The sequence below is a fragment of the Pollicipes pollicipes genome, unplaced genomic scaffold, assembly GCF_011947565.3.
Source record: "Pollicipes pollicipes isolate AB1234 unplaced genomic scaffold, Ppol_2.1 Scaffold_3087;HRSCAF=3621_pilon_pilon_pilon, whole genome shotgun sequence".
Lineage (NCBI taxonomy): Eukaryota > Metazoa > Arthropoda > Thecostraca > Pollicipedomorpha > Pollicipedidae > Pollicipes > Pollicipes pollicipes.
The window spans coordinates 46,558,218-46,570,141 of record NW_023596225.1 but is presented as its reverse complement, the minus strand read 5'-3'; the positions used below and the strand labels follow the sequence as shown (position 1 = coordinate 46,570,141).

General features: G+C 54.9%; 3 protein-coding genes and 1 pseudogene across 3 annotated transcripts in view; 2 read left to right on the top strand and 2 right to left on the bottom strand.

The window, feature by feature from the left end:
- Positions 1 to 174: 174 nt before the first annotated feature.
- Positions 175 to 1,984, bottom strand: LOC119089538 (ATP synthase subunit e, mitochondrial-like). The gene is made up of 3 exons (XM_037212272.1): positions 1,849 to 1,984; positions 591 to 747; positions 175 to 326 (listed from the first exon to the last, which is right to left on the bottom strand). The coding sequence occupies exons 1-3, from the start codon at positions 1,888 to 1,890 to the stop codon at positions 247 to 249; spliced, it is 279 nt and encodes a 92-aa protein (XP_037068167.1). The 5' UTR covers positions 1,891 to 1,984; the 3' UTR covers positions 175 to 246.
- A 287-nt stretch (positions 1,985 to 2,271) lies between these two features.
- Positions 2,272 to 8,349, top strand: LOC119090272 (mediator of RNA polymerase II transcription subunit 18-like). Its single transcript, XM_037213056.1, is given in 7 exon segments — positions 2,272 to 2,351; positions 3,534 to 3,618; positions 4,101 to 4,130; positions 4,133 to 4,244; positions 4,792 to 4,884; positions 5,297 to 5,475; positions 8,182 to 8,349. Coding segments are annotated over 6 exon segments (651 nt in total). The 5' UTR covers positions 2,272 to 2,351; positions 3,534 to 3,549.
- Positions 8,350 to 9,463: 1,114 nt separating this feature from the next.
- LOC119090608 (alpha-L-fucosidase-like) lies at positions 9,464 to 11,611 on the bottom strand (annotated as a pseudogene).
- Positions 11,612 to 11,879: 268 nt separating this feature from the next.
- Positions 11,880 to 11,924, top strand: part of LOC119090271 (neurofilament medium polypeptide-like) — a 38,985-nt gene continuing 38,940 nt past the window's right edge. Inside the window, exon 1 of the mRNA XM_037213055.1 lies at positions 11,880 to 11,900. Coding sequence (XP_037068950.1) covers positions 11,880 to 11,900 — 21 coding nt within the window. The remainder of the gene's footprint in view (positions 11,901 to 11,924) is intronic.

Here is an 11,924-nt window from a genome sequence, read left to right as displayed (position 1 = left end):
AATGTGCTGCGACACAATCATAACGTTGCTGTGAGAGGGCGACGCCGCTCATCGAATGGCAGGTACGCCATTCAGGCAGTTAAAGAGTTTTACTTCCATGCACTTGCTTGAGAACTTGGCCAAGTCACACATTCCCAACGTTTGCATTTGACGAGTGTCATGACACGCAGAAGACATATTTGATACCTATATTGACCAGCGATGTAGTACATTCACGCACACGGCAACACGTATTGCAGGCATATTTTAGCTTGAGACTGGGTACTGTTTGTCGAAATCCGCGGGGACAGGCGTGCCGGTTTCTTTAGCCAGATACAGCATTTGTTCTGAAACAGACATAATAGTGTCAACTCCAAAACTCTTCCTCCACTGCCCACTGCAGAAACATACATCACTCTTCGAAAGAGGTAAGTTCCATAACATCTCACAACAAGAAATGCTAACAACACCTGCAACATTGGCTCTAAAGGTAATTAGTTACAGGTTTCCCACCAGCAGCAAATATCCCTATGACAAATGCCACCAGCACTTGCATACCATCACTACCACCAGCCAGCTGGCATCAAGGCAGTGCGGTGGCAGGAACATACCCCTGTTCTGTACGGCGCGCTCCTTGGCCAGCTGGGCGTCGCGGACGACCTTCTGCTTGGCCTCGATCTCGCGCAGCTCCACCTCGCGCTTTGACAGCGTGTTGTAGTGCTTGGACCCGTACAGGACACCTACCAGCAGTGCCGACCACCGGCCAGCCTGCAGGGGAAAGTGATCTGTCATTACTGTTGCTCCTGCTGTTGCTGTCCATGATCAGTACTGCTGCTCCTGCTGTTGCTGTCCACAATCAGTACTGTTGCTCTTACCACAACCTGATTGATATTAGCATAAGACAGGAGAGGGAGGAACAATGGGTGGGACAGCATAATGGAAAAGTAGCTGTTACCTTCAGCTCCTATATGTGGACTTCTGGGTAAACCACAGGCTTTAAAGGGAGTCTTCACATTTGAATAGCATTTTTTAACTAAAAAAAGCCATATTATACACCACCTGGTGCAGTTCACAGCCCTATCATCGCTATGACCTAAACCCCTCTAATTTTAGAGCTACATGCCCAAGAGCATATGCTAATCATTTTTTGCAGACTATTTCAATGTCATCAAGGTTTTTTCATTGACCATTAGTGATCAGGACCCATAAAAAGACAACTATTGAATTGTTTGCATCTGACACTCATGAGCACCATTTGCAGACATAACAACCATCAATTACCTCTTGACCTATACTGTAAAAGGTATTATTAGGCAATCAAACAGTGACATATTGAATGACATATTTAGTGAATGGACAAACTGTGTTGTAAAGAGCAGTCTTCTCTACTTAAAAGTACACCAGCTGGTATTGATGGGCTTATTTCATCAAAACTGATGGTTGCTTTAACATCCTAAATTTTGGAGCATTCCTTTACCTTTCTTTAACCACTAAATATGGCCACTACATACACTGTAATTGAGACATGCACTGATTAAAATATGCAGACTATTGTATGCAGCTAAGCAGTAAATTGACCTTAAATTCAACATATTTTGCCAACACTGGATGTACATGTCACAGCGCACGATAGGTAGGAACAACCATAACTTCATAAATGTCAAATACCTCAGCAGAAAAATTAGCATGCACACCAGCAGAATAACATTTTCACTATATTCAAGATATCAAACCCCCAATGAGCCCATACATGTCGCACACTGAAAACATAACGCAAGAGAACAAGACACCTCCGGGACGCGGCAAAGCTGACGCACAAACCATGCAGGATGGAACAGCTCTGCTTACCATAACGACCCCACGAGTTACCTTGATCAATGGTGACACTCGTACTGGGGCTTGGGAAGCCATCGCGTTCCGCGGGTATGCAATTCACCCGATTCCTGCAAAATAATTAACGGAGCCACCAGCGCCGGGAACGAACAGCACGGGGGAAGAAAATTTGGGCTGCTGTAGGCAAATAAGTATTTACATAAATTTTCAGAGATTGGTTTGGTAAATCTGTTGAATTTGTTTACAAAAATTAGTTAACTGACTTAAAAATTATAATAAAATTTCCGCCAGTTACCATTTTTTCTAACCAATCAAGTGACTTTCATAAAGATTCGATCAAAATATTATATAATTTCTTGTTATGCTGTCATGGCTCAAGAAAACATTTTATACAGTTATGGCGGAGCTGCTTCATTCTGATACATTCGGGACCAAACGCCGACCAACGCTTGTCCGTCCCGCGCGCTAGCATGGTGTGCAGCGTGGATTGATCGCGAGGGGCGGTGCTAAGGTTTTATTTTCGGATTCGACGGCTGAAGGTAAGGGGGCCGAGTTAATCGTTGAGTGTGGCTCTGTAGCCAATTCATTTAGTCTTATTTCATTAACCTAAAACTACCTGCTGATGTCTTGATGGCTGAATGCCTATGGCATTGCCTGATGGCACGTCCATCAGTTGCGTTTCTTGTTTTTGGACATTTTTCAACACTCCATTCCCTACGCTGTTTAAATCATTTTGACCCAGAAAGCAACGCCTGTTTGGGTTCTAATTGAGTTAGAGATATGACTCGAATGATGTGCTTGTTTCTTGTTAGAGGAATCCGGTTCAGTGATGTGTGCAATGCTTGCAAGTATCCCACCATTTTGGCCTTAAGGGATCTTCCATAAATGACATGCATATTTGTCATTTTTGAACTTACTCTCCCTCCCTGGTTACATGCTGGTTATGCTGTCAAAAGCCCACCTTTGCTGTTTATGTCGTGTCTCACATATTTTCCTTAAAGAGACCATGTTGGGTTGGCATAATTGAGCTAGAGACATGAACTGATGATTGGTGTGTAGCTTACCATGATAAGAAGACAGACAGTTTTAGACTCTTATTGTGTGAAAGATAAGGAAAGATATCAGAACATGGTTGACAGTACACCTAAATGAAATCTTGCACTATTCAGGCTCCCTCTTCTTCCTCCTACTGTCACACTTTGGTTACACTCTGTCAAAAAACCCTCTCCTCTCCATATAGAATGCAATGTATGCATGGATCCAAAGGCCAGGTTTTCCCTAAGGCAGAGGCTAGTGCTGTTATGTATTTTTTGCTGAATTTTATTTCCAGTCAAGTATTCAGTATCCTTGGAAATTTTGGGTTGGTTCAAGCATGGCCAAAAGATACCAAAGCATTGTCCAGTGATATATATATATATATATATATATATATATATATATATCCACAGTCATGATTGTCAATAATGTTTGGTGCAATGTGGCATTAATTGCTCTATAATTGTGGGTTACAAAAAAACACTGCTTCAAGTACCCTGTCTGAAGCCATTTATGTGTGTATGCTGAGGTTACAATTATCATTCAAGTATGTTTTGCAGGCTGTCTCATCTTGCATCTCATCTTCCAATAATAAGGTTATTGATTTCCAGGTGCTAAGCAGCCATGACTTGTGATGCTTGGTTTTTGTCTGTTCAATATCCATTGCTAACCACTTGCCCCAACAGGCCCTTCTCATCAGACATGTGTGCAGCAGTGTCAGCCCAGGAGATGCTGCAGGCTGCTATTCAAACAAAGGTGGTCCCAAATCAGGTACATATGTTGGTTATTTTTTTAGTTATTTTTGCACACACAGGAACAGCACAGTAATCCAGGTGTCCTTGTGAGATCCAGCATTATGTTTTATTTGGGTGATGTTCCATGTGGATTTATTTCTGCAGGAAATAGTTCATTCGTAAGCAATAAGGTACTGTTGGGGATGATAAGTGTAATCCATTATACACCTGTAGAATATCACTGCATGATGAGCTGATGCTTATTTGTTCTATGGATTTAACGTGACATGAAGGGAGTGATGTCACCTATGCCATGCTCCGAGTTGTAGTGTGTTTTTATGTTTGTGCAATGCAAATGCAAAAGTTGTTTTATGCTGTTACGAAATCTGCCCAACTTGTAAATTCAAAAGGATTGATTCAAATTTGAGGCTTGGTATGGTTTATTTTCATACAATCTTTGTGTACACTCTGGAAAAATCCAGCGCATGTTGATCCACAGACAAATTGTCAATATTCCAGGAGTACCTGCTGCAGGGTAGTGTTCTAGACAGAGCGCCAAAGATGTGCTGATCCACCGCCTGCGCGGTCTAGCCGACAACGTGGACGAGCAGGTGGAGACGTTCCACGACCGCGAGAGGTGCTCACCCTGGGCCCAGGTCAGTCGCCCTCCAGGCGTGCGGCAAACTGGGCCAGCTCGCGATGTACGGCTGCCCTTCAGCGTGCTTGACACATCACTGCACATCGCTGTCATCTTGCGAGAGGGACCAGGCTTGTTTGCAGCTTCGCTCTCAATGTCCGGTGTGAGTTCTCATACTTGGTGGTAGAGTGGGCGGTGGTGGTATAGTGGTTAGAACGCTTGACTATGAACCGGTTAGTCTTGGATTCCAGCCCCGGCCACGCCATCACCGCATCCCACGTGAAGCCTGGGTGAAGGCATCCGTCTCGAATGGCCGTGGAAGTTGGTGAGACATAATGCCCGCAATCATTATTATCTCACACTTCGACCTAGCCTGATGTGATCTCTCTCAATGTGACCACGTCTTCACCCAACTTCCCCCCCACCCCCTAATCAATATAAAGTAGCCTGACACCTCCGAGGCCTCGGACCCCCCGCTTTGCTCGCCGTTCGGTGACTTGCCGCGGTGATCCGTGCACGGGTGACGGCGGCGTCGGCGCGCGCTGGCTGACCCGTCCGGCCGGGGCTCCACAGCGGGCGGTCAGTCGCTGACGCTGTACGTCAGGCAGGCCGTCGACCATCCGGACGTGCCTTGGACCATGCGCTACATCGGCCAGCCCGAAGTGGGTGAGTGGATGCGCGACCCGTGAGCAACGCGAGACCGCCCGCGACTGGGGCGGGCGACTTGACAGTTGCCGGTGGAGATGTGCTGTGCAAATCGTGGGGAGTCTGTAGAGCGTTCTTTTGATGCTGATGCCGACCTAATTTCACTGCTTAGAGCTTCACTTCTTACGCTTTTGCCGCTTGGGCTTGCTGCTCACCTTGTCTGTTTAGTTTTTACTTAGCTGCTGAATATTCTCCCCACCGTTGAAAACTGCAAAAAATGTTTAAAAGAATGTTGAAATGTGTGAGCAAATCCACATTGGCCACCGTTAAACAGCATGACGGCGGCGTGGTTGGCGCATTTATGAAATTTTGCAATGCGTTGCTTGCATTTGGCGTTATTCGCAGTGGTTGATGGATCGCGGGTTGTTCCCAGGTGACAAGAGCCGCCCGACCGTGCTGCGAAACAGCATCGATGTTGGCTGCACCCCGAACGTGCTGGAGTTCCTCTCGGAGATGGGCTTCAAGCAGGAGTACGAGTACATGAGCAAAGGCTTCATGTTTCGCAAGGGACGTATGAAGATTCTGGTCTACAAGATATACAAAGTGAGCACTGTTGTTATGTTCCGCGCTAACTGGCGGCGCCGCTGCCGCCCAGGCGCCGGACCGACCGTCGCCGCGTGGCCCAGTCCTGATCCCCGGCCGTATGGGGTGGCCACGAGCCCGGGTAGGCGCCGGCAGGAGCTCGGGCGCGCGGGACATCGGGCCACGTGCCCCCCTCCGCCCCCCCCCCCCCCTGTAGGGCCCGAGAAGCAATCGGGGCCTGCGATCATGTGCCGGTTGGAGGGCGCGAAGGCCTGGTTGGGGTTGTGCTAAGGGATTGCGGCTGTAGGGTGCGGTCCTCGCGTGTCAGTCAGTGAACCCCTGCCCTGCCACCTCAGAGAGGCCAGAGGGCAGGCGTCAGCAATACTGAACAGGCCGGTCTGTGTCACGTGTGTCCTGGGGTTCCGGTTCCCAAGCGGGGTCCGCAGGGTCCCGAGCTGGCCCGCGAACGCTGCTGAAGGCCTCTGCATTAGTGGGGGAGGGAGCGGGGGAAGAGAAACACAGGGCCCATGACGTCTAAGGGAAGAGATGTACCGGCAAGGGACCCCGAGTGGACCAGCGTACATTCGCTGAACATGGACAGGAAGGGGTCCCGGAACTCAGACGGCCTGTGTTATGGTAGGACCCGTTTGCAATGGAAGGAAACATAAGAAGTGTAGATGACAGGGTCGACATTAATGCCGAGGTAGCTGAGGGACCCCTGTGTCAGCCGGTGATCTCAGCACTGTTTTGCCTACCCTTGAAGGAGCCACGCTCTGACCGGCATCTGAAGTGCTCGGAGCGGATCTGCGTTGTCACCGTGTGCAATATCTGCTTCAGCCGTGCTATCAGTGTCGACTTATTCCTGGCTGCGACCGCGGCCGGCTTTGTTTCGTGTTAGCCGTGCAATCACAGCTGTTTGTCAGCCGTGCTCGACGCGTTGTTGACAGAACACGAATGGCTGTGTACGCGCTCGATGGCCTGTGTTTACGTCTCATCTCGCACGGTCAGCGGCTGTTTCCCCGCAGCGAGTTCTTGTCTCGGTCAAACGCGGCCACCGCCAGGCGTCCACCCGCCGCCATGCTGCATGTGATCCGATTAAGGGGAGTGCGCGGCGTGTTTTTTTTCCACGACGTGACGTGCAGTGCCGCGATGTGCGCACGTTGGCGGCAGGGCGAGTGGGACGAAGGCGGCAGAGCTTGGGACGATGGCAGCAGGGCGGAGTGGACGATGGCAGAGCAGTGGGACGATGGCGGCAGGGCGGAGTGGGACGATGGCGGCTGAGCAGTGTGGGACGATGGCGGCAGGGCGGAGTGGGACGATGGCAGGGGGCAGAGTGGGACGATGGCAGCAGGGCGGAGTGGGGCGATGGCGGCAGAGCAGTGTGGGACGATGGCAGCAGGGGGAGTGGGACGATGGCGGCAGAGCAGTGTGGGACGATGACAGCAGGGCGGAGTGGGACGATGGCGGCACGGCGGAGTGGGACGGTGGCAGCGGGTAGAGTGGGACGATGCGGCAGGGCAGAGTGGGACGATGGCGGCAGGGCGGAGTGGGACGATGGCGGCAGGGTAGTATGGGACGATGGCAGCAGGGCGGAGTGGGGCGATGGCGGCAGAGCAGTGTGGGACGATGGCAGCAGGGCGGAGTGGGACGATGGCAGCACGGCGGAGTGGGACGATGGCAGCGGGGCAGAGTGGGACGATGGAGGCAGGGCAGAGTGGGACGATGGGGACGATGGCGGCAGGGCAGAGTGGGACGATGGCGCAGGGCGGAGTGGGACGATGGCGGCAGGCAGTGTGGGACGATGGCAGCAGGGCGGAGTGGGACGATGGCGGCAGAGCAGTGTGGGACGATGGCAGCAGGCGGAGTGGGACGATGGCGGCAGCGGAGTGGGACGATGGCGGCAGGGCGGAGTGGGACGATGGCGGCAGGGCAGGGTGGGACGATGGCGGCAGGGCGGAGTGGGACGTGGCGGCGGGGCAGAGTGGGACGATGGCAGCAGGCGGAGTGGGGCGATGGCGGGCAGGCCGGAGTGGGACGATGGCGGCGGGCAGAGTGGGACGATGGCGGCAGGGCAGAGTGGGACGATGGCAGCAGGGCGGAGTGGGACGATGGCGGCAGAGCAGTGTGGGACGATGGCAGCAGGGCGGAGTGGGACGATGGCGGCAGGGCAGAGTGGGACGATGGCCGGCGATCAGCCCGCTCCCGTCCCAAATGGCGGCCCCGTGAACAGATCGTGACGCGCACGTGATGCGCCACAAAGCCACGGCTGTGGCTGTGTTCACAAATAAAGGATTAGGGTGGCAAATTCTGTACTGTCACCTCTCGGATTTCACTGAAATTTGGTCTCCGCGCAGTTATCTAAGGCGTAGAGCTCTACCACAATTTTTATACCTATTCGGCGTACAGCTTAGGTTGAGAAATTCAACACCAGGAAGTTTTTAGAAGATCCCAACCATATTTGTTCAGGCCACTATTTAGTCGTATGACTGGATTCGAAACCTATCAAAGAATTACTTCTATGTCCCGAATCTGTGTGCAACTCAAAATCAGCGACACTTGGCCCGACACAAGTTTGACACTATGAATGTTTGCGTTATATCCTGTTCGCCGTATCATCACGAACTTAACGCATGCGAAATTCCTCCAACGAACGATTGTTATGCAAACCATACGCCCATACTGTTGTCTGCATTTCGTGCTGGGTCACGGCGCTGACACTACGCGTCGGTTCCGCAGAACAGTCGTCGGGAGAGCTGGGAGCCGGTCGGTATGTCGCACCTGGTCGAGCTGAGCGTGCTGGCGCCGCAGGGCCACGACGCGTCCGCAGAGGATGTTGCGCAACTTCGCGAGCAGCTCAAGCCGCTGGTGCAGCTGGAGAAGACCGACTACCACCGCCGGCTGTGAGCGGCCCGGCGGCGGGTTTGTGGCCAGCGAGCTCTGGCTGTGGGCTGCCTGACCGCCGCCGATGGTCGTCCGCAGCGCTGTGGTCCTGTCGGACCGCTGCCGATGGTCGTCCGCAGCCGCTGTGGTCTGTCGGAGACCGCTGCCGATGGGTCGTCCGCAGCCGGCTGTGGTCTGTCGGACCGCGTGCCGATGGTCGTCCGCAGCCGGCTGTGGGTCTGCCTGACCGCTGCCGATGGTTCATCCTTGCCGGCTGTGGGTCTGTCGGGACCGCTGCCGATGGTCATCCATTTGCCGGCTGTGGGTCTGTCGGACCGCTGCCGATGGTCGTGCCGCACCGGCTGTGGTCTGTCGGACCGCGTGCCGAGTTGTCAGCCGCAGCCGGCTGTGGTCTTATTGGACTGCTTGCCGATGGTCGTCCACACCGGCTGTGGGTCTATTGGACTGCTGCCGATGGTGGGCCGTGACCTGTCCTCCGGTGGTTCTGACCCGCTTCGGCGCGTGGCGACCCTTCCGCCGCTGCGTCTTAGCGCGAGGATGGACCAGCGGGGCTCCGCCAGCGACCCTGAGCCCTGGGGCGCATCGCCGTGCAGACCGCCACAGTCTGTGACACGCGCGACGGAAGATGGCGTATCTATGGCGGGGGCCAGGACCGTGTGAGGGCGTGCGTTGTCGGCGCGGGGAGGGTTCGGTCCGGCGTGGCGCGGCCTGGAATTGTGTCAGCTACGTTCTCATCACATCATTGTAAATACAGTTCAAGGTCGGCTCATTCGTCATCGCTGTTTTTTTCACCTTGTGAGCACACGGAGTTGTCATGGTGCAATTGCCATTGTTTTACATACGATCGAAGCTGATGCCAGTTGATCGTTGCGGTATTGTAACTGAGTCCTACGGATTCTTGCAATAAAGGCAGTCTGTGTTGCGATACACTGAAGTTTATCCTCACAAGTTTCCAGCAGATTAGACCACCGACGTGGTTAAAAACATGAGAGCATTCCGGAGAAGTCGGTGAGCATTTTGCGTATCTCAACGAACACAGTCGAAAATACATGGGCAAGCGTGCGTTGGTGCACTGTACACTTAATCACGCAGCCAGCGTTGACATCTCACGCCATAGCCTGTCGCGCCAACTGAGGTATGTATAGACAAAGGTACCCGTAAAGGCATTATATCTTCCTCGATCGTCGCGCAGCGTCGCAATGCCTCACTTCGTTAACGTTGTCTTCGTCTCGAAGGTCCTGCTTTTTTCACCTTCCAACTCCGATCCCAATTGCCCGTTACCCAAACACCCGACCGCTGTCACATTCTGACGGGTTCATCCCATGCTCTGTAGTGAGCCGCGCGTCCGCGCGCCACCTCAGACCTGGGACTAGAATCGGTGCCGCCGGCTGTTGGAGGGATTCGTCAATTTTGGACAAGCGAGGCGTTCCGCGTGCAGGAAGTCAGCTGTGGTTATTCAAATTCCTTCTTGGTGAAACAGGGTCACGGAGTTATTTCATGATGGGTTGCAATGACCTCTGAAATTCTGCGATCGCGAGGTTTGATTCGGGCTTGATGGAAAACTAACCAAGTGTCCTGCACAGCTGCGGTGCGCAACTGCGCGATCGCGACGCTACGTGTACACAATCGCCGTGGACCAGCTGCGGCAAATTCTTCAGTTAACTCCAAGCCATAACTTTGTGCACCACTCTACCCCGCCCTCTCCGCCGACATTCCACGTAAGTGAAGCGTCGGCGAAGAGGTGTCGTCTAAATTGCTGCTCCGTCTGACGTCTACTGCGACGTCTTTGCATCCCGACACCTTCCAACCGAGGGGCGCTGGGACGGCGGTCCTCCGGCCCGGCGTCGCTACAGCTCGTTGGTCTCAGCCGACTGGACGCCGCTCATCTTGATCACCCAGGCCCAGCGGGCCGACACCTGCGCCAGGTCGGGGAACTTCACGTGTGCCGGCGCGCCGGGCGTCTGCCCCCACTTGAGCGGCTCGTCGTAGCCCAGCATGAACACCTTGCTGTCGGTGCCGAGCGTCACACTACCCAGCTGGACAACATCGTCGTCCGGCCAGTCCAGCACGATGGCGTAGACGCTGCCGTCGCGCTGCGTGTACCACACGCCGGGCGTGGTGCTGTCGTTCTGGTGCGTCCACGGACGCGACGCGTAGATGGCCTCGCCGCTGATGTTGAGCCACTGACCCATCTGGCGGAGCCGCTCCTCGAAGATGGGCACGATGCGGCCGTCGTGCGTGGGGCCCACGTTGAGGAGCAGGTTGCCGCCGCAGCTGACCGTCTCGGCGAGCTCCTTAGTCAGGTCGTCCATGGTGAGGTAGTCGGACAGCACCGCCTCGCGCCGGTAGCCCCAGGAGTAGCGGTCGACCGTCATGCAGTTCTCCCACTTGTGCTTCTGCAGCACGCCCGGGTTGTAGCGGTCGTGGCAGGTGAAGAAGTCGCCGTGAGCACAGCCGCAGTCCGTGCCCCAGCGGTCGTTGGTGACGACGCGGTCGCGGATCGGCGAGTCGTTGTAGAGCCAGGCGAGGAACTGCTTGCTGCCCCAGTAGTCGGAACTGGGCGCCTGGCTGCTGCCGTCCGACCAGATCACGTCCGGCTCGTAGCCATACACCAGCTCGTACAGCTCCGGGATGGACTTGGCCGCTGGGAACGTGACCTGCGTGAAGTTGCTCGCCTTGTCCGCCAGCCAGATCGGGTTGAAGAACTCGAACAGCGAGTGGTAGACGCCGAAGCGGATGTCGGTGCGGTTCCGCACGGCGCGCGCCAGGTCACCCACCAGGTCACGCTTCGGCCCCGTGTCGACGGCGTTCCAGTTCCAGGCGTACTTGCTCGGCCACAGTGTGAAGCCCTCGTGGTGCTTGGTCGTGAGCACCATAGCGCGCGCCGGCGGCGGCGAACAGGTCCGCCCACCGGTCCGGCTCGAAGAACTCGGCCGTGAACTGCGGCGCGAAGTCGGCGTACGTGAAGTTGGGCCGATAGTTGCGCTCCATGAACTCGACGTACTTTTTGTCGTGCTCGCCGCGCCAGAACTCCCAGAACCACTCGTCGCCGAAGCTGGGCACCGAGTACAGGCCCCAGTGCAGGAAGATGCCGAACTTGGCCTCATCGTACCAGGGCGGGATCGGCCGCGTGTCCAGCGACTCCCAGGTCGGCTCGTAGCGCGCCAGCGCCGCCGCGAACAGCAGCGCGGCTACGCACGCGCTTAGCGCGGCACGCATCGCGAGGCGGCGGAGAGCGCGGCGGGAGGTGGCGCTTTCGGTCGGCGCGCGCACGCCGGGGAGACTGATAATCCTCCTGTTCGGCCGAGCGCCGGCCGCTCCGTTTACGCCCCCGCGCCGCCGTATCAGCAGTCACGTGACCGAGTCAGCGCGGCTCGGTATCGGTCACGGGACAGGGACATTGCGCTCTAGCAACAGACCGAACGGAGCACGAGATTGGCCAACGCCTGCAGAGGACGCGCAGCACTCTGCAAAGAGCAAGTGCGTGTTATCGCTCGAAACGCTCTAACTCAAGGTCTGCGTTCCTGGTCTTTATGTCGCGGCAACGACCTGATGTCGACCTTTGAACATCGTGGCAG

Coding starts and splice junctions, on each gene's coding strand:
- LOC119089538 (XM_037212272.1), bottom strand. CDS start 1,890: ATGGCTTCCCAAGCCCCAGTACGAGTGTCACCATTGATCAAG. Junction 748..1,848: donor GAGTGTCACCATTGATCAAG/GTAACTCGTGGG, acceptor TTTCCCCTGCAG/GCTGGCCGGTGGTCGGCACT. Junction 327..590: donor GCGCGCCGTACAGAACAGGG/GTATGTTCCTGC, acceptor TGTCTGTTTCAG/AACAAATGCTGTATCTGGCT.